This window comes from Sturnus vulgaris, chromosome 4 (assembly GCF_052056855.1).
Source record: "Sturnus vulgaris isolate bStuVul1 chromosome 4, bStuVul1.hap1, whole genome shotgun sequence".
Taxonomy (NCBI): Eukaryota; Metazoa; Chordata; class Aves; order Passeriformes; family Sturnidae; genus Sturnus; species Sturnus vulgaris.
The window spans coordinates 45,291,432-45,318,286 of NC_142246.1; the positions used below are offsets into that span (position 1 = coordinate 45,291,432).

At 48.7% G+C, this 26,855-nt stretch overlaps 3 protein-coding genes across 6 annotated transcripts; 1 reads left to right on the forward strand and 2 right to left on the reverse strand.

Moving 5' to 3' along the window:
- The first annotated feature begins 961 nt into the window (after positions 1–961).
- Positions 962–9,300, forward strand: HOPX (HOP homeobox). Of its 3 annotated transcripts, none has more exons than XM_014888269.2 (3): positions 962–1,195; positions 5,586–5,761; positions 8,026–9,300. In XM_014888269.2, the coding sequence occupies exons 2-3, from the start codon at positions 5,618–5,620 to the stop codon at positions 8,101–8,103; spliced, it is 222 nt and encodes a 73-aa protein (XP_014743755.1). In that variant the 5' UTR covers positions 962–1,195; positions 5,586–5,617; the 3' UTR covers positions 8,104–9,300. The 3 variants fall into 3 exon arrangements, with proteins under 3 accessions (XP_014743755.1, XP_014743754.1, XP_014743753.1); XM_014888268.2 differs by lacking the exon at positions 962–1,195 and adding an exon at positions 5,220–5,322; XM_014888267.2 differs by lacking the exon at positions 962–1,195 and adding an exon at positions 5,297–5,490.
- SPMAP2L (sperm microtubule associated protein 2 like) lies at positions 8,220–18,882 on the reverse strand. The gene is made up of 9 exons (XM_088164422.1): positions 18,858–18,882; positions 18,155–18,305; positions 16,030–16,080; positions 14,903–15,025; positions 13,248–13,361; positions 12,833–12,953; positions 11,656–11,787; positions 10,957–11,132; positions 8,220–10,369 (listed from the first exon to the last, which is right to left on the reverse strand). Exons 1-9 carry the CDS (start codon positions 18,880–18,882, stop codon positions 10,255–10,257), a joined length of 1,008 nt encoding a protein of 335 aa, XP_088020548.1. The 3' UTR covers positions 8,220–10,254.
- Positions 18,883–19,128: 246 nt separating this feature from the next.
- ARL9 (ARF like GTPase 9) lies at positions 19,129–25,222 on the reverse strand. Of its 2 annotated transcripts, XM_088163756.1 has the most exons (5): positions 24,901–25,077; positions 24,317–24,485; positions 23,130–23,204; positions 21,386–21,561; positions 19,129–20,305 (listed from the first exon to the last, which is right to left on the reverse strand). In XM_088163756.1, exons 4-5 carry the CDS (start codon positions 21,524–21,526, stop codon positions 20,126–20,128), a joined length of 321 nt encoding a protein of 106 aa, XP_088019882.1. In that variant the 5' UTR covers positions 21,527–21,561; positions 23,130–23,204; positions 24,317–24,485; positions 24,901–25,077; the 3' UTR covers positions 19,129–20,125. The 2 variants fall into 2 exon arrangements, with proteins under 2 accessions (XP_088019882.1, XP_014743749.2); XM_014888263.2 differs by lacking the exon at positions 23,130–23,204 and having other exon boundaries at positions 24,901–25,222.
- Positions 25,223–26,855: the final 1,633 nt, after the last annotated feature.

Consider the following 26,855-nt stretch of genomic DNA (forward strand, 5'->3'; position numbering starts at 1 on the left):
ATCAGGCAGTGAAACTATACCCTGATCTTGCTTGATCAATGTCATCCTGCAAGGAAAACTGGCACACGTCTGCCTGTCCTTTGGCACAGATCTCTTTGCAATCCCTTCGCCTTGGCCCACCCCTTCAGGATGGTCTTGGCTCACTGCTAAACCTATGGCGGGTTTCTTGCCAGAGTTTGTCCCCAGGGTCAGGGCTCTCTGCCTTTGGCTCCAGCCAGCTCCACAGCTTTTGCATTCTGTGCCAGTTTGAGTTTTGCTCTGGCAGATGATCTCAGCCACTGCAAACCGTACCCAAACCGTACTATATTTTTCATGAGCCCTTTCTTCAGCCGCTCTGATTTTCCATTATCCCCTTCCAGCTGTCTATAAACTGAGAGAAAAATCAGCCCCTCCCCACTGTACTCCACCCCACAAGATGCCTCTTTTTAAGCTCCTGTCTAATGCTTCCAGACCACTCCACTGGGAACTGCAGGCTCCCGGGCACTTTAATAGAGAGGTCTTTGGCAGAGGAGGACGCCTTGCTTTCCTCCTCATCTCCAGCCAGGCTGTGCCTCTGAGGGCACTTGAGCTGCAGCAGCAGGACAGATCCAGGACCCAGTCCTGCCCTTATACCTAACCTGGCGGGAACACAGGGCTGACTAAAGTGACAGCAGGCTCAGGAATGTTAAACCTGGACACATAATTTGCAAAACACTAAAGCAAGACGAGAATCCAGCCCTGCACAGCAGCGAGCGCTGCCGGGCTCCATCAACAAAGGTGGGAGAGGTGGGTTCCTTACAGCGGCGCAGCGGGATGCAGCCCGGCCGAGAGGGACGGGCTGGCTCGCCTGGAGCTCCGCTGTACGAAGCGCAGTTTCCGCCGCACCCTGCCTGCATCTTTCCTGTACCCCCGCAGGAAGCGGCCCCGACCGTGGCCGCGTCCTGGGGCCCCGAGCGTGGCGGGACGCGCCCCGACGGCTGCCAGGCCACCGAGAAGCCCGCGGCGCGCACAACCACGCGCAGAGCCCTGCCAAAGGGAGCGGGTGCCAAACCTGAATTACCAGACCAGAGAGTGGCTGTGGATCCCGGGAGCTCCTGTGATTTGCGACAGGTTTTTCAGGTCCCCGCCTGTCAAACATAGACACAGATACTTAAGCAGTCACCCAGGGACCTGCGGGGTTCTTGTTTTACGCAATTCTGTTCCCTGCCAGCTCCAGGTAAGCACAGGCTGTGAGCTGGGGGTGCTGGGGTGGGTTTGCAGTTGGGGATGGGGGGATGGAGGGAGGAGCTGCCCGTGCGTGCCGATGCTGAGGAGGTCGGAGCTGCACCCAGCAGGCCAGGAAGGCTCATGCCCGGGGCAGGCAGAAGGGCACCCACGCAGGAGAGACCCCAGGCAGGGGCCACCACGGGGTCCTGCCTCTGCTGCAGCAGCTGCTATGCTCCTGTTTGCTTTGTTCTCATGTGATATTATCTTCTAAAAGACTGGACGGGTAGCTTACAGGATGCATGACAGGTGTTTTTTCCTTATTTATGGCAGGGCGCGGTTTATTTTTAAAGCCTCTGTCCCACCTTATCCTGTGCGCCATGCTGGCTGATGTTATCCACAGCCACCCCACAGCAGGAGGCTGACAGGACATGGCTCTGCAGCAGAGCAAGGGAGAGTAAGGGGGCTCGTTTGCATTGATAAGTGCCATTTTGATCCCCTGCAGTGTCAAGGAAATAGCTAGAAGCAGATGCAGATGCCTCCAGTCACATCCCAGCCCTGACAGTGGGAGCAGTGGGAAAGGAGTCAAGAAACCCAACAGAGGCTGTGAAGCCTCATCGGTTTGGCAGGAGCTACTGCTCAGAGAGATTTCTAGGGGCTTTGAGTGCAGTAAGATCATTAGAAAGCTGCACAGCTAGCCAGGTATTGTGACAACTGTTCAAAAAAGCAAAGCTGAGCAAACAGAGATCATGTATTTTCTGGAAAAGTGGTAGATTTCTGCCAGGATAGTAAATGCTGACTGTACTAGCAGTGCTGGGCCATCATGCTGGGAGACAGAAAGATGTCCTCTCCCATTTCAGGCCAGAGCTAGGAGTACTGCTAGTAACCCCAGGGTGCTTCTGGGGAGCTAGGTGCAACCGCAGGACATGGGCAGAGTACTATATATTTATAATAAGACTTTCTCTTTCTGCAACTTGTGTCCATCAGTCATTACCTTTTGTCTTCTCACTCCAAAATGACCCTAGAGGTGCATTTTAATGCCCTATAAGCCACACTAAGAGCACCAGGTGCTGTAATGTACATAACAATGCTGGCTGGAGCTGCCCACAGCCCAGGCAACAGCTGAATCACTTGCAAGCTTCTGCTGTCACATTGCTCTACCTAAAACCAAGACAGTCAGAGCCAAGAGTGAATTCCCCAGGGGTCTTTAGTTTGATACTTAGGACAGAGCAGGTGTAGTGGTTTCCCTGTGACAATGTATCTGGCATTGTCATTTCTGCCTGGGTGAGTAAACCCCAGCTGAATGACAACTGCAGCTCCACAGCACTTCTAAACGGCTAACATTCCTTGCACTGAAAATGTCTGTTTTGAGAAGTGGCACTTTTCAGAAGCTAAGCCTAACAGCTGTGAGTCCATATTTCTATCCAGGCTTAAATAAATGTGAGACACCTTTCCTGTACCGGGGAGAGATGTTGGACAGCCTGAAGGCCAGGCTGCATGCCTGGGCTTAAACGAGGCTCCATTTAAGTAGTGGGCAGATGATTAGTGGTCTCAATAGGGCCAGTCAGGGTATTTAGGCACTCCGGTGCCCTCAAGTCATGTCATATACTCCCAATTTTTAGCACCCAGGAGGTGCCAAGTGCTAGAGGCCATATGCTGCACAGGGGTCACATGGCTCCTGAAAGCCTCCAGGACACAGTGGAGTGATGTGGGGAGACTTGCAAAGCCCTCAGGGAGCCCCAGGGTTTTTGCCTTTTCCTGAAACCCATCTCACAACCTTGAGAGGTAAAAACTGTTCTCCTTCCAGAGCAGGGGTAGAGAGGACACAAAGAAAAGCCATCAGGCATCACATCCCACATTCTGGGGCACCCTGAGCTGCCAGAAGGTAGAAGATACTGTGTCCTATGGGGAAATGCCCAGGAACCTGGAAATAATGAGAAGCAGAAAGAGCTGTGCAGGTGAAACATGAAAGGTGAAGCGTGTGTTCCCTATGCAAATCCATGCAACACATAAATGCACATTAATGCGGCAGGCTGCAAACAATGATTTATGAACTACCAAATCATGTTGCTGCTAGTGGCCAGAGCTAGATGCATGATCTGGAGGTGATGAGGATCCCTTTGTGTCTTGGCCTTCTTTGAAAAGGGCAGGTGGCTCAGTGGTGTGCTGAAAAAAGGAGAGGCAGGACTGGTGGCCTGAGCTTGGCCTCACCTGCATTTTGACCTTATGGAGAGCCTGGCACCCACAGTGCTGGAGAGTGAACCTCAAGTCCAGGGGACCTCCTTTGACCCCTGCATCTTTTCCAGAGGTCTGCAAACATCTAAGGTAGTTGAGCAGCATTTAGCAGACTCCTACTACTTCATATAAATGAGGAACTGAATTATGACTGCCACCGTCTTATATGGATGCTTCTGAACTGAGCTGACCCCAGGAAAACCCAGGTAGCTGCAACACTCTGCAGACAAGGCCAGCTTGGCTTGCAGTACTTGGGGTTAAAGATGGTTTTTCCTCAGTCCACCCAGGGCTGGTGGGTGATACTGTGTACCAGCACTCCATCGCGCTCAGAGGTACCCCAATGTTATGCAACCACTGTGTTACAATAGGTATTTACGAAGTGACTCAAGCAGAGTGGGCTGTTTCACAACCAGCCCTGGTCTATTTATAAGCCCCTACTCAAATGCCAAAGGATTCTTTTATTAGTCAAAGCACTTTCTGCAGAGGAGGCTCAGGGGCATCTTTGCTTTATGAGGTAAAGTTCAAAGAGGAGGATCTCTCCAGCTTCTCACTGCGCCTGGCTCTTAACAAGCTGCAAGACAGTTTTGAAGTTGAGCTCCATCCTAGCAGTTCTGTCAGTAAGTGAAAGCCCTGAGGCATTCAATACCTGGGGGTACATAAAAGTTAATTATCAGTCAACCAAGAAAGCAGTTGGGTTTAAACCTATGCAGTAGGAGTGCAGCATAATGGATGTTCCAGGATTATACCCCAGAGCCAAAGGGAAGAAGGAAAAGCCAGACTGCAATGTGAAGGTAGGGCAGGTCTGCAGCAGATGGCCCACAGGAGTCCCAAGAAGGGCCAAGGGCTCCTGGCAGCACTGGCGAGCCAGCAACACCAACCAGCCAACCTGACAGAGATGGGCCAGGCAACTGGGACAGCAGGAGAGCTGATCAAGAAAGGCCACATTTTTGCAACCAGCTCCTCCCCTGCCAATACCCCACAGCCTAGTTTCAAAAACACCACAGTGATTCAGCATCAAGGGACTTGTGCATGCTGTGTGGGGGCAGTGCCTCATGTTTTAGTTGACTGAATTAGCAAGCTGGATCCTCTGCCATGTGAAAGCAAACCTGGAGCCCATTAGAGGAGAGGTGTTTGACTTAGCCAAGATGCACTTGTTTTGCTTGTTCTTCTGGGCCAAATCTTCCAGAGATTATGCAAAGCACGAGTGGAACAAATGTTATTCTGGAGAAAACATGGGCTTCTTGGTGCTGACGTTGCTGGGAGCAGCTAGGACTGACCACAGTCAGAGGCAGCAAGTGCTTGAGCAACAGACATACACTGGGTACAGTCTTCGAGGATTTGAACACTTTTACACCAAAACCCAACCAACCAACCAACCAACCAACTAACTCACTGATGCTCAGGAACAATAGGACTAACTGTTTATGCTCACATGTGGTAACATTAAATATTACTTAAAACAATGCAGCTCACCTTCTCATGGCCATCATTGTGTGATGTCCAGCCATACTGCTAAGAGAAGGACCAGGACACTGACCCTGAGGAGGGAAAATAGGATGGTTGCTGGGTCGAAGACCATGCTCCCAGAAGATTTTGTATGCTCTGTTTTATCATTCCTTTGCACAAACTTGCCTGATCATTGAGAAGTAGGGGAAAAAAACCCAACAACCTACTAGGTTAGCTGTCAGATATTGTCCCTTCACCCAGAGGATAAATAATGTTTTTAAATTACTATCTTTAAATTAACCCCCTGAACATGCCCATTGCTGTGACATCACTCCTAAGGGATGTCCAGACCTAAATACGGCTATAAACAGGAATCGTTCCCATGGGAGTCACACTGGCTATAAATACAGCACCAGAGGAGTTGCTGAGCAGACTGCAGCTTCCTGCCAGCTGAGGATGGTGAGACAGCTCAGTGCTGGGCACTGCTGGCATGTAGTCACTGCAGTGAGGATACTGAGACACGAGTTGCTGGGAGGCTGGTGCTCTCAGCTGAGCTCCCTGGCATGTCTTTGGGAAAGGAGTTGAGCCCTGCTGCATCCAGAGGCAATAGCTGGGGCGGGGGTGCAGGTTGGTGGGGACACAGATGGCAAATCTGGGGCTCAGCAAGTGTGGCCCCACTGGCCGCTCCCAGCTTAAGCAATGACACCAGCCCCTCTTTGCAGTGCCTGGCCCTATAGACCTACCCCAGGAGGAGATGGCCATGGAAAAGCCAATGATTCCCACTGAAGAGCAACTGGAGATCCTGGAGTACCACTTCTGCAAGGTGAATAAGCATCCTGACCCCACCACACTGTGCCTCATTGCTGCTGAGACCGGGCTTTCCGAGGAGCAGACTCTGGTGAGTGTATGCCCATCATCCCACCCCTGGCACCAGCCCCACTCCCTCTGCATGCCTCTGTGCCCCACATCTGCCTGTCCTGTCCTGATCTCTCTATCGTACACCTGCACCCATCTGTCCCCAGCACAGGCTTCCTACAGTAGCCCCTGCCCTTCTCATGCTCCCCCCACACTGCCTGCACTCCTCTGTGCTCCCTGCTTGCACTCTCTGAATCATCGTGCACCCTGCACACTCCTCACTGCACCCACAAGTCTCCTCTGCACCTCGGCAACCCCCAGCACAACCCCCTGCACTCACAGAACTCTAATGCAACACAGAACCTCCCTGTACCCCACATCCTTCCTGCACTCCACGTGTTTCTGCTCCTGAATGTACAACTCATGCATGCTGTTCTTCCAAACCATTTCTGATAGTTTTAGATGTACAAACAATTGCTGGTTTTAAGGTCTGAAGAAACTACTGTAATTTAAAAACAGATAGAGGATAGATGCAATTCCTGCAGGATGTGCTCTGGGACATGCTCAGGCTGTGCACCCTCTGTCTCAGCGTCCCTAAGCCCAGATGTCAAGCAAGTCTGTCAGCCTCTCCAGGAGACATAGAGGCCTCCAAATACCCCTCCACAGGGACAGGCTGCCACTGTCTGGGAATTCCAGCAAGCCCTGTGCTCCAACTAGTTACTTGCCGGCTACCATGGGCTTCAGAAGCAAATGGCTTCTTCCCAGTTCCTTCAGGTGGCAGTGCAGCTCATTGTGATACAGGTGTTTACTAGACCCATGGCAGCATTTATGAGTATAGAAAAGAAACCCAATCCACTGGAAAGTAAGCAGCAGTTTGCAGAGAGCTGCCAAGCCTGGCTCTCCCTCAGGAAAGTCAAAGGGTATAAAAGCTGAGCTGGCAATGTCAGCATTTAGCCTGTCCCAGGGAAACATGCTGGAAAAAGCATCCATTGCACTGATAATCTTCAGCTGGAGTGGACTGTGCTTTGGTGACAGGCAGGTATCAATCACTGCTTGTTTGAGGCAGCAAGGAGGAAGTACCCCTAAAATACCTTTTTCTCCATAGAAATGGCACTGTTCCTTTTTTTTTCCCTACAGCGACTTGTAAACACAGGCCTTATATGCCCAGGGAACCTCTGTAGATGTCTTAAAATCTTCCCTGATAGCTATCTTCTTCGACAAATCTAGAGTGCTCCTAGACATCTGGAGATGAAGATCATGTTAGGGACAGAAACAAGACTAGGGTGGTGAGCTGCAAAGTGCCTGCACTGCGTAGAACACAGGGAATCATCGCCCCTGATATCTGGAGTGCTTTATTGTCTAGAAATAGCAGCCATTTTAATAAAAAATTCAGTAACAATGAGATGCAAAGAGGAGATGATAGTTTAGGACAGAAAGTGACATTTTTGAGAGGAGGCTAGGCTGTCAATCATTTAGACTGGATGTGGCCAAAGGCAGTGCGAGTGTGAAAAACACTTGCAGAGAGCACTGCAGTTGTATCGTTACGGACCATAATAGCTTCAAAAATAACCATGAACAAATATAGCAACAACAAAAGGAATCACAGGCACATTGCCAAACAAAAGGCTGAGCTGTGCTTCCGGCACACAAGTTATATTTCTTTTCTTACTTTTCTTCTTAGGTAGTATAGCTTTAACATGATACATTTTATCTAATATTTTAAATTGTGGCTGTCTTGGAAGTGGCATCAGCAGCTCTTCGAATGGGCTTCCAGATGCTAAGTTACTGCTAACATAGATGTGCATATTGTCTGAACACTAAGACAATTTTTAAACAATTTTAAAAATATATTTTTTCTTAAATTTGTTGAGAGCCTATGTGCTGTACCTCTCATGCTTTCTGAAACAGGTGAGCTTTTGATTCCTGTCAGTTTTGGACCTGCAAGTGATTGTTTCACTTCTCCAGTAAATAGACACCATCCAGCTCCTTAGCCAATTTCTTACTGTGTTTGCAAGCAAAACCTGGACTCACAGCAACAAAAAAACAGACTCACCCATGCTGCCAAGGTCTGAAGTGAGCTAGTGAAATCAGTTTGAAAGAGGTGCACAAGTAGGTTACAAGACCATTCAGTCAGGAGCGACCATCCTGGCTGCCTGTACTGCCTAGGAACAGCACCTTGCTACAAGGCAACAGCACCATGAGTTCCCCTCACCTCGTCTCATGTGCTGACATCTGCACCTCTAGCAGTTATTCAGAGGCTTCACTCAGCCCAGTGCACTCAGTCTCTGCTTTGTTCTTTCTCTCCAGAAATGGTTCAAGCAGCGCCTGGCGGAGTGGAGGAAGTCTGAAGGGCTGCCCTCAGAAAGTGGGTCTGTCAGGGACTAGAGGATGCTGCTCCAATCCCCTTGCCTCTTATAAACCATGGTGAAGCTCTTCAGAGTGGGTTTCCTTGGGGCTCTTCTGTTGCAATAGGTTTTGCGATACAAAATAATACTCTGCTATTTAACAGAAATTTTATTTAACATGTACATAACCAGAAAAAAACCCATATATATGTACATATACATGTGTGTGTATACAACTTTTGATGGCTGATAAACTCTCTAGTGATTCCAACCCATTAAGAGCAGCTGCACCAGAAAAGGCAATTTCATGCCCTTATCCCAGGCTTGCAGAAAATTTGCCATGATTTATGTTCAAATATAGAATGAAGAAATAAAGATTCCTTTTCCTTACAATCCTCAGAGGCAATGTGTTCGAGTTTTAAGGTACAGATCATCCAGAGAGCAGGACCTCTGGAAAACCAAGTGTGTCGTTCAGGTGACCCGGTTTGGCTCAACATGCCTGAATCAGCTCTGGATACTGGCAAACCAAGTGCCTACACCATAATCAGGCAAGCACCCTTTGAATGCCTTTTTTATCTTTTTAAATCTTTCTATTAAAGGTCACCAAAGAGAAAGAACTCATGAGTTGTTTTGGGGTTTTTCCCAGTGCAGTAATAAAAACCCAACGTTTTTGATGAGAGGGGCTGTGTGTTACATCCCTGCTTGTGTTCCCTGCTCCCATGACAGGAGGCAGACTCCATTCTCTGGAAGGGCAACATTTTTCCCAGGCAGCCTCAGTGGGCACAGTGGGTTTTCCCTTTGCCACAGGGACAGCCATAGGCAGCCATCTCCTAGGGCACCTGTGTGTCTATGCATGGCAGCCCACACACCTCCTAATCCCTGGGGTGGCAAAAGCTGGTGGTGCTAGGGTTCCCCCACAGCATGGGGGCTTTAGGGGGAGACCCCAGTCTCCTCCTGGCCTTTCTCAAGCCTGAGGAATGCATTTGCACTGGGGCTCTTGGATGAAGTCCAAACTCTCATCTATCTTGGCACAGGACAAGGCCTGATCTAAAAATAACCAGTACCATTGCCCAGTGACCTTACCTTGTTCAAAAGTCCTCTGCATAGGGGATTACTTAATCAATTAATGGATCCTCTCATTAATACCCTTCTGGTTTGTGGTCACCTGCCTCTACTCCTTTGAAAAGAGAATCAGCTTAACATAGGGAAGATTAAAATATATTGGCTCTGAAACTGCCATATGCTTTCATTTGTGGCTTTTGTCCCTTACTGGTGAGCATCTCTCTTGCCTCAGTATCTCCAGCCTGTCGCCAGTGGTTGGGCAGCCAGTGCAAAACACACTAACCGTATAGGAAGTAGATAAAAGCATTCTCATGCCATGCCCTGCACAGGCTGTGTTGTTCCTGGCAATCCAGCTGCCAAACTGACTCATCCACAGATCCGACTGGAGCTCAGAATTTGTTCTGCAGATTCTGGCATCAATACTTATTTTCTGATTAGCCTTTGCAACTTGCCTTCTCTCTTACACTGAGGGAAACTCTGCTTTTTTGAGTTAGGCTCCAAAAATCCCAGTGCAGAATTTTCTTATTTTGCCCAGGGTCACACAACTGAGTATCTGAACCACAGAGCTTTAACCCACCTACATAACTGGCTCTGCCTGTTCTCCAGGCATTTGAGAAAACAGGCCCCAAGTCCAAGCCAACTCAACATACATTGTAGCCTTTCGTATTTCTACTTCTGTCACTTCTGTTTGAGTGTCAGTAAGAAGATGTTTAAACTTTAGCAAAAAATTTTAAACCCAAATTCAGGAGTTGTGTTGCATCAACTTACTGCTTGCTCTTGGGTTTGGTTTGCCATGCTTCCCTGTATGAAAGGACAGTTCCTGTGCTGCCTTCCCCCAGCAGTTGTTTCATTTCTTCTTAAACTATTACAACAAAATAATCAAGAGAGAAACTCCAGATATAAGCCATTCTATAGGGAGAGAGTCTTCCCACACTAGATCGAATTCTGTTAATTTTCCCTGATGATTATTCTTAAGGAATGATGATTTTATTTAACTCCCAGAAAGTGTTCCTGATGAGTGCTGCCTCTGCGCTGTGTTCAAGGAGATTTTCCAGTCACAGCACAGCCCAGAAAGAGTGATGTTCCAAGGGGTGATGTGGGCAGATGGCAGGAGCATGTCTGAGGGAGCTTAGCGCTGAATTGGTCGAGCTAGTTCTTGGAGCCGCGGAGAACAAACTGCCTTCATAGCAGTCTCCTTCACTCTGAATGCATCTGGGTTGAGTGTAGTCAAGCCCATACGAGATCTGGAGAAAGAGGGTAGGGATGGTCAATCCTGACTGGAGCAAGGCCAGCTGTCAGCTGCCTGCCAGCTCCCACACCTCCATCTAAGCCTGCTCTTCCCTGTCAAGGGAGGATAAAAGGCATCACACCTTCACTGCTGTCGTCAGGGGAAGGAAATCTCACAGCCACTATAGCCAGGCATTCCCTCACCCTCTGTGAAAACATCCTCCTCAGCACTTCCTGTAGACTGGGCTGAGGTCAGCTGCAACATGCAGGGCAACATAAATGTATTACACTCTGCCCTTTGCCAGTTGGTTGCTTTTCATAGTTGGAATTAATAAGAAATCCCAAACAGTAATGCCTGCTGAGTTAGAAAGTTCCTGTTTCTTCTCTTTTTACTCTCCTTCTACCTCAAAAGGGCTTTTAAAACTGCAATCTATGTAGCATTAAACACATCCAGACATATAAAATCCATGCATTTTGGAAGTGGAAAAGAACTTCCTAATCTTGGCCTAATCTCTCTGGCCAAACACAAATGAACAAGGGCCATAAGCCACACAAAATGGGCTGGCAGCTAATGATTTCCCTGTGACAGGGAAGCCATACCTACCTTGTGCTAGGCTGGGCTAGCTCCAGAACTCTTGGTGTAGCCACTGCACGCTTGGCAGCCTCTGTCACAGGCCACTCAGGATCCCGCGGGGATGAGTATTTAGCATGGAGTTGTTTTGGCTTTGACAGCTCAATGGTCCGAGGGCTTGCAATTGCCTTCTGAGGTGACCTGGAAACCTGTAGAAGAATGGGGAGGAAGGTTCTTAGAGGTACTCCTGGCATTCAAGGGCGCTCAGCCTGCAACCAACACAGTGTTCCCAGGTTCACAGTTACTGACTACATGCAGATGGGACACGATTCTGTCCTCAGCTGTGTTTGGCACTAGGCAAACTGTAGAAGGAGAAATCGCTGCCTGGCCAGTCCCATAACCTGCCCTCCAGCCTCCTATTACTCACAGCCATTTGTCCAACCCACCCCCAGCACTGGAGATCCCAGTTAGGCACTTGTCCACCTCTCCCCATTGTCACAAGTGCAGGCTAGGCACAGCTCTGCTGTTCTCTGGGGACATGTGCTGGGAGTCAGTTCATGCTCTGAATGGAGCCCAAGTCCTGCTTTCCAGCTCAGGAAGCAGCTACGCCAGCCTCATGGACAGCAACAATATCCAGGGCTGGATGAAGAGAGCCAAAAGCAACTGAGCACCTGTGCCCTCTCCTCTGCCGAGAGTCCCGTCCATGTAGGGTCCAGAGTGATGCTTCCTTACCGTAGAGATGACTGAACTAGGATGGGTATGCCTAGAGCAGCAGGTCAACTCCCTGATCAAGGGCTCTGCGAGTTTCTGGACCCGCACCGATGCATTTGCCGAGGTTGCAAAGCTGGAAACCTGTGTTGGCACCTGCATGGGTCCAGAATGGGGGAGGGATGTGCAGACACAGAGCTTGTACAGCAGCCCACAGAGACATGCTTCCTCTCTGCAAGGATGAACATCCCAGCACCCTTCCTCTGCAGACATGGCTACTCTTAATTTTCCAGAATCCATTATTTTTCTTTCACCTCAACTATTAAGTAATTTTGGTGCTATAGGGATTCCCCAGCTGTCACCCACTCAGAGCCAGGAGGGGAGCATCTGTAATGAGTGCCCATGTAGCCAAGTAAAAGTGCAGAGAAATTTTTCCTATGTTTTTTATATTCATCTTCCTGGCCAAATCAAATAACTTCCCTGCTAAGGAGACACTCAGATTTCAGGATAAATTTGTTGGTACAGTTAACTGCATTTCTACAGAAAATGTGATTACTTCTCCAGCAGGGGACTTAGTCCAAAATTTTTCACAGGGTTACTGTTGCCCAGTCCTGCTCCAGCCCAGCCTCCCATTTCCCAAGCCGAGAGCCTCCATCCAGAAAATCTAGCCTTTGCCATGGAAATGAGTATAATCTGAGATTGCTCCAAGTCCTTTCACCCCTGCCAAAGCAATGACCTTCATCTAAAATGAACAAGGTCAGAAATATAAACTAGGTTTCTGGTAAAATGCAGTTAAATTACACATGTATTTGCAATCTTATGCTCCCTGTGTACTCAGATAGGAGCACAGCTGCCCAACTACAAACATGACTACTCCCTAAGAGCTAAACATGCCATTTCCATCAGGTTTCTCCATATTCCCAAGCTGCTTTATCAGAGGATGCAGCCCAGATGCCTCCCTTGGCTCTCCTGCTATACTAGGCTGCTCCAACCTGGCTGGTTTTTGTCTCTCAGCAGGAGATTTGCAAAGACAACATTCTTCTCTGAAAAGGCAGTTTCTCCCAGTGTCATAAACCCCAGAAGAACCAGACAGCTTCTCCCCTCCACACACTAGGTAAATCCAGGGCTGTGATACAGGGTCTAAAAATTCAGGACAGTTTGCTGCATCCCTGTACCCTCCAAATCTCAACCTCCTCCTCACCTCTCTGGCTGGCATGAAGTCTGGGTGCAGCCTCTTTGGCTGGGCAAGCTTCAGTATCCGCTGGGAGGCATTATAGTTCCGTGCAGCAAGGGACACGGGCCACTCGGGGGACTCACGGGCTCTGGAAGCAGAGAGTCATCGCACTGCCACAGATGTTCCCCACTCTGGCTGCAGCTGAGATGTCTAAGCCTCACATTTGCTGCAGCAGAAAGAAGCTTTGTCTTGTGGCCATTTCCAGTGTACAACTCATTCCATGAGAGAATCCAGAAGTTTTAATCCCAGCAGAGACCCTGCTCTGCATTTTGCCTTCTGTTTACCCATTCTGTGTTCCTGCATTTGTTACTTTGAAGATGCACTGATGCTGCAAGGCCCACGGCTCTACCTACAGCACCCTATAGGCTTTCTAGCCTCTCACCTTTGCTCCAGGTAAGCAGGGAGGTATTTTTTAGGTTCAGCCAACCTCAGTAGCCGTTCAGAAGGGTAGCCAAACTTCGTTAGTGGGGGACGCCCACCTATTACCGGTCTGCACCTGTACCGAAAGAAAAATTCTGAGGAACAGCACAGAACAGCTAGCAAAAGGCAACTGACAGAGAACATGATCCTGGAAGATGGTAACCTAAGTCTGGTTAAACACCCATGCCTGCTGCATGTACAAAAGCTGGTGCACATGGAAAAGCCATGAACAAATATGCATTTACACCTGAGATTTCCTCACTTTAAATGCCATTTGCACCTGAAGAGTCCTCTTTTAAATACCCTCAGTGCATTGCTTTCAAATTCTAGGCTTTTCCTGGACCATTTAAAGAAGCTGCCCTACAAAACCCAGCAGCATTTATGTTGGTCAGCTCTGCCAATTTAGAAACCTCTTTTTTACAATGGTTTGATAGCACTTCATGTCCTTGTAGCTCCATTCGTCTTGGTACCTCCCTTAGTGCCTTGTTTATCCAGCTTTCAATCAAGCATAACTGTTGGAATATGCCTGTCATCACCAGGGAAGGAGTAAGCAGAGGTAAGCAGGAAGGCAGGGAGGGCTGTCATATGGATACCTTTAGCAAGAGGCAGAAGCTCTCAGGAGGATGAGAGCCCATAACTGGTGATAGTGGCAGAGGGGAGAAAACTATAGGCATTCATGTCTCAACATCCCTCCAGGCAGAGGAAAGCCAGGAATGCAGCAGTTTCATCTCCATTCCCATTGCTAGGACTTCTAACAGACTAGCAACCACCATCTTGGCTCCAAAGGAGTTTCATCTCCTCCAACAGAGCTACAGATGACTTGCTTCAAGTAATGCAGCACCATGGTCATTTATACTTTTTACATTATTTTTCATTCCAATTCCAAAACATGGTTTAGTTTTTCACCATGCAGTGACACCAGAGGTTTAACTCAAGGCAAGAGACCTGGATTCCTTCCGGAAGCAGAACACTGCAAGATTTCTCTGTTCCTAACCTTATCTTAAAGATTTGGGTCAGACTCCAAGAGGATGCAGGGGATCATTAGCTGTGTCCAGGTACCTGGCTGGGCTGCATCAGCCCCAATGGGACAGTTACTAAAGACAGTTACTCTCTACTCACAGGTGCAACACACACATTCCATCAAGGAATGCATGCATGCACATATGTCTACTTCAAACCAAAGCAGAGGAACATGCTCCCTTGTGCTTGGAGACCGAGATCAAGACAAGCTTCTAGGGCAGCTGATAGGAACTCAGAGCTGTAATCAGACCAGCAACTATGTGTTGCAGAAGTCCTTCTCAAAGCTGGGAAGTGGGTATGAGGAAATAAAAGGGCACCAAAATTTAGCACTCCCCAGTTCCTCCCCATTTTGGAAGTCAAGTACTCAGGGTGACTATAGCATAGCACTTTCTTCCATAGCACTTTCTTCCCTGCTTCAGACAGCGTCTGTTCCAAGCACAAAACAGCTGGTGAGTTTCTGTGCCATGGAGCTACCTGCGGGGCAGCCTCTTCAGGAGAGGAGATGGCATCTCCCCTTTCCCTGGGGGCCAGTATGCCCCTCTAGAGAACATGCTCTGAGCTGCCTCCTTCCCCAGGATGTGCTACCACATCACTGACCTGCACTCGTGCTTGCTAAAATCTTTCTTGGGCTTGGATAGAGACAATATTCTTGCAGACGGTCGAGCTGTCAAAGCACCCCATGAGAGGGTCCATATCGTCTCTTGGTCTCCCCATACAAGCCTAGCAGGAACAGCAAGGTTGTGAAATTTCAGTAACATGCACAAGTGTGAAATGTGTTTGCTGGGGCTATCCTTCCCTGCCTAGGATGGAACACACACACGTGCACAAACACACGCGTGCGCACTCTATGGTTCCCCACACCTGCAAAGTGCCACTACCACCCCCTGAGCATTCTCCTTCTGTGGCACGGAATTTCCCAACACTGCTTGTAGTCAACTAAAAAGAAAAGGGTCTTAAAGTGATAGGTCTGGTTTTAGTTACCAGAGGATGTGCAGAAGGGGTAATTTCATTACATCTCTGAAACCCTGGAGGAGTTTCATCATTGCATTTCTTTTGCCTCACCATTACCACCTAACTATACCACAGGTATGACAGTAAAAATAGTAATAACATTACAGTCAGGGTGTGCCATGGAAAGTGGGTGAGGTTTTACAGCAGGTTAATGGTTACTCTCTTGTGCCCAGGGCAAATTTGGAGTTACTCATCTCTCACTGAGAGGCCCTGGTGAGAAAGGGTACCAGGGTAGTCGGGACAGCAGGGCACACACCAGGGCAGTGGGTTTGTGGAGCCCTTCTCAAGACCCATACAGATAACAGATAAGAGATGTTATCAAGAGACTGTTGCCCCAGCTTGTCAAGCTATACACCACATAGACAGCAACTCTGTTCCTAAAGCTGGACTGTATCTTTCAGGACAGAAAAGCCTAGCTCCCATGGTCTGGTCATCTTGCACGACACACCATTCTACCTCACAACATCTCAGTTGGGCAGCTCAGATCAGATGGGGTAACAAAGGCAAGGCTCAAATCAAGCCCGGGTTTTTGATTGAGAATTTGAAAGGGCAAATTGAAGGGAGCCCTGATGAAGGGAGCCTGCTCAAGTCTGCTTTTCTAGGGCAGAGGGGAAAGGAGTAGCAAGACAATGGCCAAGGGCCTGCTCCAGCTGAGCCCTGTCAGTCCCCAACCCTTGAGCAAGTGCTGTTTGAGCACCTGAGCACCTACTTACCTGGGACTGCTTTCACAAAATACTGGCTTGGGTTCTGCAAGTATATGTATCCTGCCAAAATTGCAGAAAAGGACAAACATGCCATTAACAATACAGTTAAACCAACAAACCATAAAGAAGCTACTGCTGTACTCAAAGCCATATAAACACTCTCAAACCCTTGTGCATTTGCCTCCATTCCCTTGAAAGTGTGTTTAAGATCCTCTCTTGTCAAGTACTTTCCATCCATTTAATCTGGCAAACTCACCAGCCCATGAGTTTTTGTATTTTCTCTTGGACTGCAGAGACACAAATTAGCAATTCTGCCTCCACTGATGGCTAGGAGAGTGGGAATACACTTTTTTGGTCAATAACATACCATGGAACAGGTACAAGAAGGATGACCTCCCAGCCTATGGGAGGCCAGGTGAACAAACACCTGTTATCACCACTGTTGTGGTTTACTAAAAGGCACCATTGGGATACCAATGTGTTCCCACATGGCTTTAGGAGCACATTTTATTTCAGTCCATTTAGCACAGAGGTCCTAGATGCTATACAGACACAAGAACATACATGGTCTCTGCCCCAGGAGCAGCTCTGGAAATGTTTTTACTGAATATACAACAGATCAAAACCTGTCATGAAGATCAGGTATCACTGCTGAGGCCTGAAATCCCAGTGACTGGGAAGTGCCTGAACTTTATGAATCTTGGTACAGAGAGAACAAGATGATCCAGTGCCACAGGTGTGTTACACAACTCCTTGATGTCACAAACCAACCCCATACCCACGCACTGGAGCTACAGGTGCCTACCCACAGCCAGCTAGTGAACAACCACACTGTGCAGGCAGCTGTGGAAGTTCCCTACCATGGAAAAAGCACAGAAGGTAGAAGCCTGGGGCATTGCTTCCCTGCTTCATATCACCTGGCAATGCGGAAGCATGGCCCTAGAGAAGAGCAAGGACACCAGCAGAGAGAGATACTTGCCAACAGAAAACAATCTGTGCTTTGGGGACACACCTGTGGTTTCTCTGATGGGACTAATACTGCTAGTAAGATGCCAGGCCCTGGCAAAGGCTTGTCAGGGAGCTCAGCACCACAGAGATCCCTGAAATGGCAGGCTGCTCTTACAGCATCATCACTGCATAAGATGCCTGTCATACCTAACTTGGGCTGCAGTGCTGCAAACACAAGTCCTGCTGAGATCCCACAGAGGCAACTGCCTGTAGGACTTTGGCCCCCTGCCACCAGTCCAAGACAGGACACAGTCAGGAAGACAGACATCATTTCAGAAGCCAAAACCCAGTTCAAGTTCTTTACTTCCAAGCAGTTCCCCAGAGGGTTTTCCTTGCAAAGGTGCAAGGGGATGAAGGATTAGCACAGAAAGTTCCCCCCCAGCCTAGCTGTGTTGCAGAGCTGGCACTGTCTCTGCAAGCAGGCTCATTGCTTTTCCTCAGCTACTGGCACAGACCTAACACATAGCCACAGCCAAATCTAGCACAACATGGGCATGACCCTAGTGCCCCACACTGTACAAAGCTTGCATCATGATCCAGTGAAGGAATGAGGCATACATAAATAAATAATAAATAAATTCATGTCTCTCAACTCACTTGACAACCTTTTTTTAGTCTTTTTCCAATTACAAGAAGAAAGATTACATTTATCATGGCAAAAGCTCTAGACAGACAGATATCCTCACTCAGGATGTACCTACAGCAGCTCTGCAATTTGAAGGGGTTAAACCACCTTACTGACAAGACAACCCTGGTGGAGCCTCTGTTGTTTGGGTGTGCTCTGCTTCCCAGCAAGAAAAATGAGGCCTTGCTTCCGCCAGACACAGAAAAACCTCCCCTCCACTGTCTGAGCCTTCACAGACTCATTGCTTAAGGGAGATCAACTCCTTTTAAGATCAATTCCCTGTAATGCAGAGTCACAGCTTCTGTTTTTAAGGGGCAGGATGGTCCGATGTTTTTCAGAAGCTGAGGTAAGGGCAAAACCAGGCATAATTTCCTCTCAAGTGTTTATCACAGTGTCATCCAATATACTGACTCACTGTTTGGTGTAAATCCCTGACTGAGACCTCTCAAGAAACATGGGGCATTGGCCTGAACACCCAGCCAGGAAGGTAGGGCTTCTTACCTGCTGCATGGGCGTACAGGTGTGTAAGATGTGTAAGATGGCACTGCAAAGACAAGAATAGGGGAATTTAAAAGCTTGATAACACCTGGAGCCTGGGCCGCCTGCTCTTTAGCATGCAATAACCATATGGCAGATGAAGTCTGTGCATCTCCTCAGGACAGCTGCTCAGCAGATGTTTGTATTGTTTTTCCCTGGTACCTTCCTCTCCAGTGGTTGCTTCTCACGAGAGGATGCTGGCAGCCCCCAAGGCTGCAGTATAGAGCACCCCCAGCACTACATCCTCCTCCTGGCACAAGCACCAGTGGTCACCAGCCTATGGGCTCCCGCCTGACGGGAGCAGTAGCCACCCCTTATGACTGCCTTCAGCAACTTCCAGGAGAGGTTTTCAGAGCCTCAGGGGAATAGCAGCTGTGCTAAACTGGGACTCGGTGCCGGTACAAAACAACTAGGGGGTGGGGGATACGGGATGACAGGATAACCAGCCACGTGCCCTGACGGCAGCGATGGCCATGAAACGGGGCCGGAGTCCCGCAGTCCCCACCGCGGTGCCCGGGGCCTGACAGCACCAGCCGGCCCACCATGCCCAGGATCCCTTCCTGCCCGAGCCGGCCGGGGCCCGGGCCGGGGCCGGTGCTCGGCGGAGGGGCCGCCCCGGCCCGCGATGCCGGCGCCGCTGGGGCCCAGCTGCCCCGGCCCTACGCACTGTAGGTCTTCCCGGCCGCCGCCATGGCTCGGCCCCGCCCCGCCCAACGGTTCCGCCCGCCCCGCCCGGCCGCGGTGGGCCCAGGCACACACACTGGGTGCCGGTGGCAGCCCGAGCCCGGGCCACGGCAGCAGCCGCACGGCCCCAGCCTCTGCCCACGGATCACAAGGATCCCTGTCATGCTGGCCGTCCCAGAGAGGCCTCGGGAGCTTCCCGCACCCGAACATCTTGTTCCCCAACTGGAAGAGAAGAGAGCAGCCCGAACCGGTGGTTAGGGTGGAATTTTCTGCTTTATGTATCTGTTACAAAGGACAAAACTATAAAAGCCTCGTACAATAGATGCGGGTGCAAAATAGGTTCTTCACAGGACTGCTCCTGAATCATGTCCTTTGAGTATAATTAGGACACCGGGAGAGTGACACTCCTCAAAGACTTGTCACCTTCCTAACCTGCTGTGCTAACAGAAATAACTATCAAGAAACAACAGGGTTTTCACAACTAAGACTTCTTGCTCGAGGACATCTCGGACTAAGCTTAAATAAGCTGCTTAACCTGATGGACAAGTCTCCCACCTTTGCTGCCAATTTAACTTAAAAGCATCCAGTCACTACCTCAAATTACTACATTTTGGTTTTTTGCCTGTAGGCAAAGAAACACCTAATATATTACTGCTTTCATTTTCTTGTTTTTACCCACTAAAGAAGCAGTAACCAACCCAATTTCCAGAGATGACCAATTTGCCATTCTCATAACAACTGGGTCCAACACAGCAATAAGAACTGTCACTGTCAAAAATACTAGCTGCAGCACTTTAAATTTCTGATACTGTCAAGAAGTGAGGTCTCATTTTTAACAGAACACCACTGTTAAAATGGTTCTGTAAAAAATCTGTGAAATAAACATATTTCACTTTAACCTGAGACATCAAGCCATGGTAAATTTGCTGGATGCTTTCTTCCATGGAAGTCAGTGCTTCAGTGCTTCACCTGACATGAAGGTATCTAGCCCATCTAAGCTACATTTTCACTTAAATCTGCTGCATGAGACTATTTTTCTCCTACAAACATGCTAAAAATAGACTACTTCTTAAATGTATTTTCAAACCACTATAAATGAGATTTTCTTACCAACTAGATATCACTTTCAGAGGAATTCAATACCCACCAGGAAAGCATATCTGTACATTTCAGCTGCCACACAGCAAAGTGATCATATACTAACACCTGCTCTCCCTCAGGTGCAAACACCATATTGTAAGAAAAGAGCTGTTACTGTGTTTCCAAAACCAGCTGCCCTATCAGCTCCTTGGCATCCTTCATGCCGGAAGAGATCTCAGAGCCATCTTCTGCCACATGGGTACCAATCAAGAACATCTTCCTCTCGTCCCCAATATCAGACAGAGCCAGAGCATCGTGAATATCAGTGATGCAATGTGCACCTTCGAGGTCCTGTTACACCAAAATAAAACAAGCCTGTTAGTTGCAAGAGGTGGTTGGCACCATTCCTACTTTGAGCCACTGCTTTTGTCCAGGGAGGGAAAGAGTCAAAGGCTCTGGGGCACCATTCTATGTACCTTCTATGAGGTCACCTCCCATGTCCCAAAATGCCTTGGAGAAAAGAGTTAATCTCTAACCTAATTTCTTCCCAAAGAAATATGGGTACAGTTGTTTCTATTTCTACACTAATTCCACTGTTTCTGATAACTACGTAAGACCACCTGCACAAGGCAGAAAAAAGCACTGCTGGCCCAAGACCCCAGGTGCACAGCAAAGCTACAAGAATAGGGCAAATATACAACAGTCATGCCCTGCCTACCTTCTCAGCCAGCAGTGTTTCTGATGCATTTGATTCTGATGAAGTCCAAGCCTGCACTTGTGTTCAAGAGTAACAAAAATTACTGGTAGTAACGGGCCTCAGTTAGTAGAAATTTAGGAGGTAACAATGTAGAGCAAACTGAGCACACAACCTTGATAAAAGAGAATCTGTGATTAAAACCCTTGGGCTCTTCTGTCATCTCGTTGTACTAGAGGCCCAATTCTTTTCCAGGTACATCACCAATCATTGAGAGTTTCACAAAGATCTTAGGAGCAAGCACTGCCTTGTGAGGAAAGCTGCTCTTTCTCTCAGGTTTGAGAAGTATCCTTAGGAGCAACCAACTGGACAGTCTGAAGGCTAGCAATAGTGCTTCACATTTTAGCTGCTGCTAGGCAAAGTGGTACTTCTAGGCAGATACTCAGAACAGAAACCTAACTTCACATCTAACTGTGGTCTTCCTTCAAGCTCCCAAAACTTGCAACTGTACACCAGTTTCCACCCACAGCTCTGATTGCATCTTCACCAAGCATGGGACCTGCATCTTGCAGATCCAAAACAACCTCAGATTATTTTGTTTTGTGGTCAACAGGTGTGTCAGAAAGACTCTCAGCTGTATGCACTCCTTAAAGGCGTGAAGCCTCTTTTCAAAAGCTTTGTTGCTGTTTCCAAAGCTGCTGCCAGCCCAAACTGTGCCAGCAGCAGGGAACTCTTACCTGCTTGTTGGCCAGAACTACGATAGGCAGGGTGGAGTTATTCTGGATTAGTTGATGAAGCAGCTGTTTTGCCATAGGCAATCGGGCATGATCAGCCGAGTCCACGACATAGACCAGCAACAGCACTTTGGGCAAATACATCTTCCAGTATGAACGCAGAGGTTCACTGCCCCCGACTGGAAGAGAAGATGGCAGCACAGGATTCACCAAATAATTCAAGCAGCACTGCTCCCAGAGGTGCAGACAGCAGGCCCTGGGCCGAAAACCCAAGGTATTTGGATTACCAAAACCTCAAAGTATTTGAGCTACTGTACATGAGACTGAAAACAGCTTTATTTTCCCTAGTCAGGTCCCATGAAGGCATATGTGCATGCTCTGGAGGAAAAAAAAAAATCTTTCCACTTTAAGCTCTTATTTTGAGAGGATTCTGAGTTCAGTTTCTTTACAGTTGCTTTCTGCCTTGTTGGTTCTTGTTCTCAAGCAAGTAAGGAGAGTAGAAGGGGAGTTCAGTGTCCATGAACACCAAATGTTCCCATATAACCTATCTCCAAATGTCCATCTCATTTTAAGACAAAGCAGGTCTACAATTTCCAGAGGAGAAATTTAGCTCTGAGGTATGGAGGGCTCTTACTGTATTTTTATGACTCTAGGAACTAGTTCCAAATTCCCACAGTTTTGTCAACAACCAGAGGTGCTTAAGGAAGAGAGAAAAGTCAAATCCCAGCAGACTCTTCAGGCAACCCTTTGGAGTAATCTTTGTACAGCATACATTTCTCCATGAGCTCTTCTCCGCTGGATACAGAGGAAAGAAAGCTGTTCACCTTCAAAACTAGGTCTTAAAATAATTCTCTAGTGAAACCATAGACAGCAAGTTGTTTGAGATTGCTGTTCCCATCTGGGGACAAAGAATTCAGTAGTTTGCTGAGTTTAATAGCAGAAGGAATAAATATCAGTATATTAAGTATTTCAGGTTTGTTTTCAGGTCTCTAGGTCTTCTCCAGGCACACTGCAGGACCACTCACTCAAGGAGAGAACTGAGGTGCACAAAAGGCATGTGTGAGTCTCAAAAGTAGCAAGTTTTCAAAGCTATGTATCTGGGGTCCCCTACCACTGTCTCCTGCCTTACACAGGGGGTCTTTTCAAAATTGTCTGACTATACAGTCATCTTTTATTGCCCTCTTTGACTGTTCTGTGTCAAAGCAATTTGTTTTCACTTAAAAGGGTTCCATAGTTTCAAGAATATGGAAAGGGAAGTAACATTTCCCACTAGAGCATGCCTGCCTCTTCAAGTGGCCCAGCGTACCTGGAGGCAGAACTGCAAGTCTGCAACTGTGGAAAGGAGCCAAAGGGCTGTGACTGACATGTAATGTCTGGAACACGAGCCCAATTCTGTACTGTGATACTGTAGGGGCTCAGCACTGCTCCCTTTGTTAAGTGTATTCATGCATAGCATAACCCAGGGGTCAGCAACCTCACAGAGAATACTTTTGTCCCCCAAACCTGTAGGAACTCAGAAGAAGCCAGGAGCTCCTACCCCTGCAGAGGACAAGATACCACCCAGTTATCTGTATGCTGGTACAAAGAAAAAGAACAGTTTTGCACCTGTCTAAGCCAGCAAAATAAAACCCCTGCTATTTGCTGATCACCCGTGCCATGTGATCACAGCATAGGCTACTAACCCCTGGACTAGGCAATGGTACAGACTGGATAAGTAACCAGATTAGAGAGCCATGCACGGATTTACCTGGCTGAAACTGGCCTGAGACATTGCATTTCCCATGGGTCAGATCGCAGCCATCACATCTCAGTCACTACCAACCTGGACCAGAGAGGGAAGGACGACTCAGAAACAACAGATTCTGCTGTGGTTTGGGCAGTGCTGGGCCCAGACCATCCCCAGGCAGGAGAAGAGACACTGTGGATTTCTTTGGGCTCACCGGCAAAGCACATTCCAGTAGGAGACACCCTCTCACCTACCAGGCAAGGGGCACAGACTACAAGCATCTCTCTAAAGATAATTTCCCCAAGCCACTGCAGAGATTCCTGTGGTAATAAGACTGGGAATGAAACTCTGCCTAAGTGGCCTCATCCCCACACCCCAAAAACTTACCTGGGAACAGCACAACTCCTTTAGACCTGCTAAAGGTACAGAGGCATCTATGGGCTGGCTGCCTACTGAGCCAGTCAAGAACTGGTAGAGCACAGTGGAGAAACAGCAGGAAGCAATGAGCAGCTCCTGCCTCGACAGAAGGCAGGCATCAATGAAGCTGGGATGTCAGCCTCTTTGTACCAGGGAGTGACCTGACCCCAGGGCCTCCACCTTTCCCATCAGCTAGCTGCACCTCAAACAGCTGTGACACAGCAAAGGCATCACAGGAGATGCTTTCTGCAGGCACAGACAATACCCAAAAATCAGAGCTAAGGACAATATAGAAATTTTAACAAAATGCTAAATACATTCAAAAACTGTTAAAGACTAGAAAACACCACTTTATGAGGCTTTTGAACAGAAAGGGTACAAAGTTTTTGTCTTCCCCTCTCTTTTTTCACTTATTATTTATTCCTTTGTAGCTCTTGCCCTTTGTCAGGCACAAGCACCAAGGAGAAGCAGTACAACAGCTACGGACTACAACATAGGGCTTATTGGGGAAACCTCTGCTGGTTTCACTCAATCAGGCTTATTACCTATCTCTCTCTGGGAACAGAATTCCCAGGATGTCAGGGCTGAATGAAAACCGATGTCTACCACCATGTGTCTTCTCCTTCAAAAAGGCTGGGAAGGAAAGCAGAATCTCCAAGGAGAAAATAATCATAACTTCACATTATCAAAACAGGCACGTGGGGACATTGAGCTTTTAAAATATGTGCCTGATCCCTAGGGCACAAAACAGGAACTTATTTTATGTTCAATACTAAAACAGGTTCACTCACTCTCCAGAAACTCCATCTGGAACTCTTCGGTGTTGATGCAGATAGCATTGAAGCCCTCGGTGGGAGCCACGCTGCGCTTGACGTGGTTAGTTGCCAGAGAGTGGAGAATGCTAGTCTTCCCAGCCCCATCCAGGCCCAGTACCAGGATCTGCTTACTGTGCTCTTTACCCTGCAAAGCGAGGGGCACCACATTTACCCGGGAAGCCGGGGCAAGGGTAAAGCTTAGCAGGGCTGGGGGAAAGTAGGAGGCTGAACAAGAGGCCTAGAGGGCACAGCAAAAGCCCCTTCACGGTGAAGGTGAAGATGCCCGCGGGGCTCCTGCAAACAAATGCACAGCCGCAGCGATGGGGGATCCCTGGGATACCAGCCGGCCCCGGCATCGTGGAGCAGAAAGGCGGAGAGAGCGGCCCCGGCCCGGCCACCGCGGCCCAGAGCGCCGCCGGGGCTGCCGGGCAGCGTCGGGGCCAAAGTCACGGTGGCCCGAGGAGAGCGGGGCGGCGCTGCCCCCCGAGAGGACCCGAGCGGCCCTGCGGGTGTTCCCCGATCCCGCGGCCTCGCCCGCCGCCGCGACCCGGCTCCGGTACCTGATCGGCGGCGGAAGTGGCGGCTACAGAGCGGGTGGGCAGCGCGACACGGCTCCGCAGGTGGGCCCAGGCCCGGAGCGCCACGACTGTGCCGCCCGCCAGGGCCAGGGCCGCCCCGCAGAGTGCGGCGGCCCGCAGGCGGGAGCCCATCCCCGTTCCGGCCGCGCGCACTGCTCCGGCCACGGGCACCGGACACCGCGCAGCCGCACCACGCACGGAGAACACCCCCACGCAGCCCCGAACGCTGCTCCTGCCGCCAGCCGTGCGCCCAGTGGCAGGCTGGGAACACACGAGCGGCTTCTCGCTGCTACAGGAGGCCACAGTTTCCGCACATCCGCTGCTACACAGCCCCCGCTCCCGCCCCGGCTGCCATCCCCGCTGGATTTGTTCCCAGCTTGCCTCTGCCTGCGCGCCCAGCTGCGGCGCAGCAGTCAGGACACTGTCCAGGTACTCGGGACAGGGCTCCAGCGTGTCACGAGTCACCCTTTCCATCAGGGCAGAGTTTGTGCTAGGTTTGACCAGAGAAGAGGCCTGAAGAACAGAGCTGCGTTCTTCTCCAGTATCTTCCCTCCAAACAGGATTGCTGCAGGACAGTGCTCTCTCCGGTAGTCACCAGCTGCTGCCTAAGCGGAGGCACATCACCCAGGAAAGCAATTTAAAACACGACTCTTTGTTCAGCACTCAGTTGGCAGCAAGTACCTGCCAGCCACTCATACAACTGTTTTCTTTCTCTATGCTCTGTTCCTTTGTCTCTCTCAGACAACATACTTTCAGCCCCCTTCTCAGATACCCCCACTGTACAGGCAAAGTAAAAAAAATTGATTCTGCATAGATTTTTACTCCCTGGACACTCAGGATTTCTTAAGCCATAGTAACTTGTAATGTCCCTTGATCCCTGCCTTTTAAGGCTTTTGCTTTAAAGTCTTTCAGAGACAACAGCCTTTGCCTTTTGGCTGACATCTGACAACCCTCTCCAAGGTGCCATTTCTACCCACTGACAGTCCGTGTCTGGAAAAATGTTTTGGCTACATTCAGATCAAACCAGAAGTTGCAAGAAATGTGTTGAGAGATAGTAGTTTAGCATGAATAAGCTTTCAGCAGAATGAGATACATAGTTATAATTCTGTATGACTTAGTAAGCTGTTTGCTTAGCTTTACTTCCTCAGAATGAGTAGCTGAATTCGCTGAAGCCTCAGGCTGCAAACCATGAACTTACACCTCCATAGCTGAAATTAGTTTTCTTAGTAATTTTCCTAGTAACTGGTATATTGCTGTGTTTTGTCTTTAGTACAGGAAGAATATTGATAACAAACTGTTGCTTCCATTGTTGATAAATGTGTTTATCCTAACTCTTGGGCTTTTTTACTTTCCCATGCTCTGCCAGTGAACAGGTGCACCAGAAGATACAGAGACAACTATCAGCAAAGCTGCAACAAGAACCATCAGCAGCCTTCCTGCACAGACAAACATCTCAGTAAGGTGTTAAATATCCAGACGAAAAATAATCATTGTGCCAAGCGGCATGTGCAAGGTGCATGCAGAGTGGGCACTTATAGTCTCAAAGGTATAATTTCTTTGGGATTTCTTTTGTTCTGGGTCCCTCTCCAGAATCACCAAGCTTAAGCTGATCTGCTGCTGTACTACTCTATTTTCATAAACCCAGCACCTAAGACTTGTAGAAACGTAAGGTCAAGGTCACAGGAGGAGGAAGCGCATTTGAGACAACCACACACATTCCGCTCACCTTTGTTTTGCAAAGCTATCTAGAATAAGGCAGCTGGCTTGCAGAAAATGAGACACTGAATCTACTGCCATACACTTCACCATGCTTTCTTCTAACAGTCTTGTTATCCCCCTTCAGCTTCTCTTATCCTGTATTATAAAGCCCAGAAGTTGTTTTCTAAGATGCTTTGTGGCTTTGCTCTTTGATGGTCAATGACTGACATAAAAGCCAG

What these genes read in the sequence shown, in the direction of transcription:
- HOPX (XM_014888267.2), top strand. Translation starts at nt 5,427, where the DNA reads ATGTCTTTGGGAAAGGAGTTGAGCCCTGCTGCATCCAGAGGCAATAGC. An exon ending in TAGCTGGGGCGGGGGTGCAG is followed by an intron (nt 5,491 to 5,585) that starts GTTGGTGGGGAC and finishes CCCTCTTTGCAG; the next exon opens with TGCCTGGCCCTATAGACCTA. An exon ending in TTTCCGAGGAGCAGACTCTG is followed by an intron (nt 5,762 to 8,025) that starts GTGAGTGTATGC and finishes CTTTCTCTCCAG; the next exon opens with AAATGGTTCAAGCAGCGCCT.
- SPMAP2L (XM_088164422.1), bottom strand. Translation starts at nt 18,882, where the DNA reads ATGGCGGCGGCCGGGAAGACCTACA. An exon ending in CCTGTACGCCCATGCAGCAG is followed by an intron (nt 16,081 to 18,154) that starts GTAAGAAGCCCT and finishes CAATTTTGGCAG; the next exon opens with GATACATATACTTGCAGAAC. An exon ending in CCTGCTTACCTGGAGCAAAG is followed by an intron (nt 12,954 to 13,247) that starts GTGAGAGGCTAG and finishes CTCTGCTTCCAG; the next exon opens with AGCCCGTGAGTCCCCCGAGT.
- ARL9 (XM_014888263.2), bottom strand. Translation starts at nt 25,050, where the DNA reads ATGGGCTCCCGCCTGCGGGCCGCCGCACTCTGCGGGGCGGCCCTGGCC. An exon ending in CCACTTCCGCCGCCGATCAG is followed by an intron (nt 24,486 to 24,900) that starts GTACCGGAGCCG and finishes CTCGCTTTGCAG; the next exon opens with GGTAAAGAGCACAGTAAGCA. An exon ending in CCAGATGGAGTTTCTGGAGA is followed by an intron (nt 21,562 to 24,316) that starts GTGAGTGAACCT and finishes CTTCTCTTCCAG; the next exon opens with TCGGGGGCAGTGAACCTCTG.